This window comes from Gymnoscopelus braueri, assembly GCF_963280865.1.
Source record: "Gymnoscopelus braueri genome assembly, chromosome: 21".
In the NCBI taxonomy this organism is placed as follows: domain Eukaryota; kingdom Metazoa; phylum Chordata; class Actinopteri; order Myctophiformes; family Myctophidae; genus Gymnoscopelus; species Gymnoscopelus braueri.
The window spans coordinates 18,261,616-18,269,635 of record NC_137623.1 but is presented as its reverse complement, the minus strand read 5'-3'; the positions used below and the strand labels follow the sequence as shown (position 1 = coordinate 18,269,635).

General features: G+C 43.7%; 1 protein-coding gene across 1 annotated transcript; it reads right to left on the bottom strand.

Moving 5' to 3' along the window:
* Nucleotides 1-2,479: 2,479 nt before the first annotated feature.
* Nucleotides 2,480-3,985, bottom strand: LOC308076908 (endoplasmic reticulum membrane adapter protein XK-like; the record flags this gene model as incomplete). The annotated part of the gene is made up of 1 exon (XM_080417425.1): nucleotides 2,480-3,985. The coding sequence occupies one exon, from the start codon at nucleotides 3,983-3,985 to the stop codon at nucleotides 2,480-2,482; it is 1,506 nt and encodes a 501-aa protein (XP_080273551.1).
* Between the last annotated feature and the right edge of the window lie 4,035 nt (nucleotides 3,986-8,020).

Below are 8,020 nucleotides of genomic sequence, written 5' to 3'. Positions count from 1 at the left end.
AATGTGGTGTAAAAGTGAATGTCATTAAACCTTTAAAGGGGAATACCACTCATTTTCAACATTGAACCACATGCCATAATATACCTTAGAGCTAATATACTAAAAGTCCCCCCTTCTGTGTTGCCTAGAACTGGAGAATTGATTGTTGGGGTCATGTGATCAGCGACATACGGCCGGTGTACTCTTTGGCCCGCCCTCTAGGCTGCTGCATTCATTAGAATGGGGAATCTCACTTCCAGCTGAAACAGTGCGACTTGTAGTAGTTTATAATGGCATATGGTTATACATCACATTTCACAAAACATTGTACTTGTAGATAATAGAAATCAATTGGCTGAAAATGCTCTAACAAGTCTTAACTTTATATTCAAGTCGCACTGATATACTACATAACAGGTGCAGGTTGCCTTATAATACCTAAGAGGCAAACACAATAACTACTAGAAAGGTGCAATCTCAAGACAATTGAAAGCATAATAGGTACAGTTAGTATACTGAGGTTTCCTCTAGGGCAACCTCACTAATAAATTATAGGTGCAATAATTACCATACGGTGGTATCCTAGGGCAACCGCACTAAGTAGAAGAATGTTCTCAGTGGAGCGCATATTTCTGCCAGGCATATTTGGGCTTGACTATGACGTCAGCAAATGTGCAGTGTGACATCTTGAACATGGATCACAGTGGCCATTTAGCAGGGAGAAGATATGACTTCACAACTAGTGTCTCTGTGGAGACCATCTCAGCTTTGATGATTTACCAAAGCAGATATGCACTGAATAGAAAAGAGTTGGAAATGGAGCTAGACAAACCGGTGGGGCAGCAGGGATCCTTTCACATTAAGATGGTGGTGCTGGAGAGCTTGGGGCCCAACCTACAGTTGATCGAAGTAGGTGCTTGTCAGCTATCAGGCACATGATCTAATTTACCTGTAGCCTGGCTGAGAGTGTGAGCCATGCAGTATGACAGCGCGACCTGGCAAAGACACGGCTACATAAGGGCATCCACCTGGCTGATATTCTAGATCTGGAATTCAGTACAGACGGGGTGCAGACAGCATTGCATAGTGAATATTATGAACAGGCTGTTGCCCACATCCATCTATACCTCTCTCTGGAGCAATAAGTAATTGAACTGAGCCGTCGGGGAGAGGAGAGCTGTACTGCTGCATGCATGTCTGACAATGCTACAAGAGGCGTAGAACAGAAACTAAAGGATATTGTTTCTGAGTGACTGGTATTTTTCTTTGGCCGTAGCAAATACCAAATATCTAGCTTATAAAGCTGAGAACCTGCTCCTAGCAGTAGGTGGAGACCTGGGTAAGAAGAGCAATGCTGGTCTTTTCCGACACGCTTGTTACTAGAGGGCATCACGACTCACCATTTGTAGAAACATATCATGGTCCAGGCCACCTGCACACCCTTATCACACACCTGCAGCAGAAAATAGTAAATGAGAGGGGCTACCACAAGTGCTTCGTATTGACTTCCGCAGTGAGGACCCAAGAGACTGTTCTAAAACATACTTAGAGGCCTCAACATGCAATTAGTCCCCTCCCATTAATTTTAGAAGCCAATTACCGCCAAACGGTACGGAATATCAAAAAGCCATTTGATGCTCATTGCGGCATGACAAGATATGTCCATTACCCCAACAACAAAAACATTATATTTAACAAATATTTGTGGCACCCCCTATGGGTTGAAGTGAAATTGCTGTTGGCGCTGCATTGAATAGAGGTGCCTCAATGTGCAATTTTGGGTTGATTGAACATTGTGTACATGATTTCGGCATTTGTTTGTGGAAAAATAGGCCTTTCCCACAAACGTTGGATGCCAATTAGTCCTACAGCCAAATGGAATTGAAAAAAAGGCTATGATTTTCTACGTTTTATCATGATTCAATGCAGTTTTTGTGAGCACAAAATCTGTATCAGTGGTAAAAAAGTGTGTTTTTACAATTCATAATGGTGGTAAATCAGTAGGAGTTGCGTTATGATCCAAATAATTCAGGGAAAAATACATTTTGATGGTTCAATAGTTAAAGAGTCCAAGAGTTAGGTAAAGCGGGCTGAGGTTCCTTGAGGGGTTTCCAAATGGACCTATGCAGACCCTTGTGGTCCATTTGGTTCCAATTGTACACTCAGTTATGGGGGTCTTTAAAATGGGTAGAATGACCCGGCCTACTGGAAGCATGCCCCAAAGATTTATAGAAATGTCCGGGATTAGCACTAAATTGACGCAGGTACAGAAAGACACACAGACAGGGGTGAAAACAACCTCCGTCCCTGGCCTTCTCCCTGGCAGAGATAACAAGATAATAATAATGCATACGTAAAGAAATAGCACGGGTTAAGAAACAATTGTACAGGTGTAAGAAAAAACAAACAAAGGCAATTCTGGTTTTGCAAAAGCCCCATTGTGTTCCACTCCCTCTGTGCCCTTGTGAAGTTCATACAGGTATGTGCATTATGTAAACCACTAAAGTCCTTGCCAGGCGGTGGTGTCATCCACGATGGCTGTCTCCTGGTCTCCCAGTTGACTGATGACGGTGTGCTGAGTGCTCTGAGGGTCCGGGTCTCCCAGTTGACCGATGTCAGTGTGTTGTGTGTTCTGAGGGTCCCGCAGTACCACAGCCTCCTCTGGCACGTGCACCACTGTCTCAGTGCTTGAGAGGGTGCCAGAAGAGGATGTACCGTAAGTGCTGGTAATGGAGATGGTCTCCCTTTTCCTACCCTTTGGACAGCAGCCACATAGCAGGTGTTTGTAGACGTTACGCTTGAACATGCGTCTGCAGGGGTGACAGAACTGATAGAAGAGCAACATGAAGAGCACAGCCAGGACGTAGCAGACAAACTGGACTACCAGCAGCGGGGCATAAATGTACGCATACTTGTCGTCAGACTTGTTGAAGTACCACAGAGTGTTGAGCAGGATGTTCTCAGCCAAGCGGCCATAGTAGTAGGCAGTCAGGAGACCCCATCGCTCCTTCTTTTCGACAAACTCTTCATGAGACAGGTCCAGCTGCACCGCTGACCAGCAGAAGACATTGATGCAGGCGTAGAGCAGGGTTAACAAGCACTGCACCATGGTGGTGTACAGCTTGGAGACATTCTTCTCAACATTCTCTGGCAGCAAGCCCTTCCTCTCCCGGGACACAACCCAGGGCAGGAAGATGAACAACAGCAGGTTGGTCAGGCCAACAGGAATCACCCAGTAGGTGAGGGCTATGCTGAAAAGGACCAGCGAGGTGACACGCGTGGCAATCTCAAGCCCCCGCCATAGGACCATGCAGAAGTAGGCTGCCAGGCAGAAACGCACCTTGTAGTCACTGTATCGGAGCTGGATGTCCAGCACACTGCACACCAGTGCCCCGTATGTGATGGAGATGAGGGTGACGATCATCAGAGCCAATCTGACGCCGAGGATGTGCTTTTCCTGGATGGTGGCATACATCTGCAGTGTGAGCTGGGGGGTGGAGCCCAGAAACGCCTGGATGACCGCGATAAGCTTGAAGGCATGCCTGTGAGTGGTAAGCATGCGCCCCGATTGGCCGATCGCCCACTCTATCTCCTGTCCCTCCTTTCCCTTCTTCAAGCTGAACTTCTTTGATAATGTGATGTATGGCTCCTCCTTTCTATCTGCCTGGAAGTAGGTAATCAGTGCCTCGATACACCTAATAACGGGGCCCAGTAAGAGGTGTAAGAATAGGTTCATGGGTTTATGTCTCCCCACGTCTCTATGAATGATTATCAGAACCATTTGAGTTATTGCAGTGGGAACCATCATGAATGCAATTGTCATACCCATCCAGATAGTGTGATCCCTCTTGCTGTAAATGTAGCACACAAACGCTGCAATTATAAACTCAGCACAGTACAATGAAGTGGCTAGCACAACACTCAAAGGAAGCTGGATGTGATGGTGATTCATGACCGTCACATCATCGTCGTCCACTGTGGTAAAACCATGTTGAGAATGCTCCATGTCTGTCTCTCCCTGTCTCGTTCTCTCTGTCTTTCTGTGTCTTTCTCTCTCTCTCTCTCTCTCTCTCTCTGTGTATCTGTATCTGTATATGTATGTCTAGACTCTCTGTCTGTCTCTATCTTTCTGGGTCATCCTGACGTCGTCACTCACAACACAAACCCCTTACTTGAATGCCAGTTTGTGCAGGTACATTGCCGTGGACATTATCTGCACACATGTCTCTTAGAGGGCACGGGATCCACTGAAGTTTGATGTAGCTTTCCAGCCAAAACTAACAGCAAGCTAACACCATTAATGGTAGGCCTATATAAAATAACTGCCGGCAGTTCTGAACCAACCTGGAGGATTTCTCACAAAAACTCAAATCCAAGAAATTCCCTAAATTGAAAAAAACGTACGAAGTAGTGAAAATAGCTATTTTCACTAGTATGGGTCACTGGACTTCCACTGGACTTTAATTCTGAGAGTTGTGCGTTGCGAAAGGAAATTAGTAACAGTATTTAGAGTATTATTATGAGCTTTTAAGTCAGAAAGTCCTGAAATTCTAATGTGCCATAATATACTGTACATAACTTGATATCTACTGTTTGTTAGCATTTTGCTAGCCGTAGTACTGACAAGTTAACCAGTAAACATGGCTAGCTGATCCCTTTTGTTTCCATTCACATTACTACAAAATGCTTTCAAGCTTTCAGTGGATATTTCTCTGCCATAGTGCCAATTTAAAAACAGTTTTCAACTTTTTCCACAACCCTCAATGTAAAAACCTGACCTATATCTTTAACTGGTCCACTTGAAGTCTTTCACGATGCATACTATAATGCACTCTACCCTCCAGGACATTAGCACAGCCAAGAGATCTCTAATGGGATTCACAGTGCACTCTGTTTTACACCACCAATGGTATTTACATTTTACAAACGTGATGCAGATCATAAATAAAGATGTACATTTTTGCCCTGCTGTTCGCAATGACAAATCACCCACCTTGTAAACATTGTCAACAGATGGCAAAATCACTCGAGCAGGACTCACATGTTTCTTCTAGGAGGTGTAGCGTTGGAGATGTGTGGAGTATTACGATGCTAAGTGATGCACGGCCCCACTCTTCTCTGTTCTGCAACCACAAACAGCAACATACATCATACTGATGTTCCTCTTTCTCTCTCACACACACGCACACGCACATGCACATGCACACGCACACGCACACACACACACACACACACACACACACACACACACACACACACACTATACTCACCGTCACTAACACAGAGTAATGACTATCTTGACTGTAGCATTCATACTGTGGGCTATGTTTGTGTGTCTACATGCTGTAACATGCTTGGGTTTTGGAAAGCAAACTCATTTGTATTTGTTCGCAGTGAATAACATGTTGTAATTTATTTCACAATGTTAGCCATCTGACAACGTTAGAGGGGTATGCCTATGTTCCCATGGTCTTATGTTCCCTGGGTTAGGGTTGGGTTTAGTGCAATGCGGCACGCTCGCACGCACGCACGCACGCACACACGCACACACACACACACACACACAATTAAGGACCTTGCACACACACCACAGAGCTGCATCCAATGATTAATTTACATCATCAGCTGGATTGGAAGTGACTGTTCAGTAGTGTTGTTGCATGTTTTCTTTACAGTGTACATCTGATGACATTTCACATAAGGACTGAAAGGGGTTTTAAACATGTTTATTTATTGACACTGGGTGAGTAAGTTAAATTATTGGTTGGTCTTCCTCTGCAATGCTGGCAATCCTGTTGATTGTGAAGGTGCCAAGCACTGTGGAGGAGGTGGGGTGTTTGTTCCTGTTATTTTGCCTTCTTGTATGTGTTTGGCGCCTGAAATATGTATTGAATTGTATGTACTGAAAATAAGTTGACAATACCAAGGAAGAGTTGCCAAGGCCCTTAGACAGAAAGGGCATATAGCCTGTTTCAGTTTTCCTTTGTTGTTTTTCCTTAGTTTAGCCATCAAATGTTTATTCCTTATTTCCCATTTTTTGGAACTTTGCTTTTGGCCAGTCTTATTCTTTATTTTTGTATTATTCTTTTGCCGGCTTTCACTGTTAACTCATTGAGTGCCATTGACATCTATGAACGTTATTTAAAATACAACGCTTCACATTGACGTCCGTAGACGGCAATCAGTGTTTTCAGTGGTGTACGATAGAGCGCGCTCTTCCGCAACCTGCGAGTTCATCTAGGGCTTCCGGATCAGAGGACAAGCTACAGTATAGGATCAAGTTATAAAATAGTAGTAACAATGACCAACAATGGATAGCAATTTCTGCTATCCGAGACTGAATCCGACCTGACTGATGAGGACACACAAACATTACCGAGCGATCATTCACCATGCCGGTAATACACAGACTAGCGGACCTGAAAACAGTGAACACGGCCCGGCACCCGTGTTTGTCACAGAACGAGAAATAAGGCACACTGTCGTCAAGCCGTGGAAAGCAGTTACACTTCAAATCGTTTGGATCTCTCCGACACAGTCCCGGGCACAGATGAATGGCTGCCGACGAGGGACTCAAGGCCAAAGAGCAGATCTCCTTCTCCATTCCAAAATGCCAGTGGTAAGACAATTTTATCATGTTTTATTCTGTTACCTGAGGCAAAGTGCCCCTTGATATTCAATGGAGAGAACCAGGGAGGGAGGGGTCTGTGTGCGAGGCACAGTGAGCTCATGGTGCATTCAGCGCAGAGACCTCCCCTCTATGCCTCGTTCTCTCCACTGATCATCTAGGCACCTTTCCCTTCCTGTTTCTTCCACCCGGAGAACACCGTGGACAATGCTGATAAGATTAACTGAAATGAAGTTTGTATTTATTTATCTATGCATGTGATGTATTTGATGATGACGTATGTATGATGTATGATGTACACTATGATGACGATCGCTGGATATGTATTTACTATGACAGTAGATGCATAGTAACTATGTATCTCTGCATTTGATGTATTACATATGTAAGTCGCTTTGGATAAGAGCCTCTGCTAGATGCCTAAATTGTAAATTGATTTGATTTTGTGTATATCATATTTACCAAACTATTTGATATTGTACTGTGATTTCAGACACAGAGGCACAGCCAACATCTTGTGCTACATTACCATCTGTTGGCAGTAAAACATTAATATAAGACCAAAACATTGTTTGTCAGGAAGTCAAACAAATGGACAAACAAATTTGTAGCCAACTGTTTGAGATCTGTTTGTTCAATGCTTTTATCATTTACAAAGCTAAAACCCCCCAGGGCAACTGTACATGTCTTCTAAGTGTCGTAAAGTCATGGACCAGCCCTGAGACATTCTGGGGTGAGGAAGTAAGCAATGACCCTCCAACTTGAACAGAATCCTGGGGCACCATACAACACTGACCCTCAGAGTGGGCTGAATGCCAACTTTGCAGCCCATGAACTTGTTCACCCCACCCCCAAAAAGAAGCAACCAGCTAGGCGATGCAGGGTTTGTGCCCAAAAGGGGCAGCGGAGTAGGACAAAGTACTGCTGTAAAGGCTGTAGTGTCCCCTTACATTCCTGGAAATGTTACACAATGTACCACACAAAGTTGAAATATGCTGAATATTGATTGTATGTGTATGTTTTGTCTGTTGTATTTGTGAAAATGGTGTCAAAATTTCACTTTTCTCTTTTATTATTTTCCTCTATCTTCGATGTATTATTATTTGATGTATAGTAACTTTGAAATGAACTTTGAAATGAACTTTGAGTTTGAAATGAACTGAGCTAAGCTTGCACTTCATTTACATTGAAGTGAAAGTCTGTTCAAAAGCGCTTTCTCAGTGTTGTTTGTTTGAAAATAACTGCTGTTCAGATGTCTGATGTGTCACTGAAGCCAAAAATGTTAAGAGTCAAATCAATGTTCTGCTTGAGAGAGTCTCTTTCACAAAAATGCATTTTTCTCTGCTTTCTGTTCCCAGACAGGTGTTTTTGGTGAAAACAAGCTATATTCAACTGCCAATAACTAAAGAACGG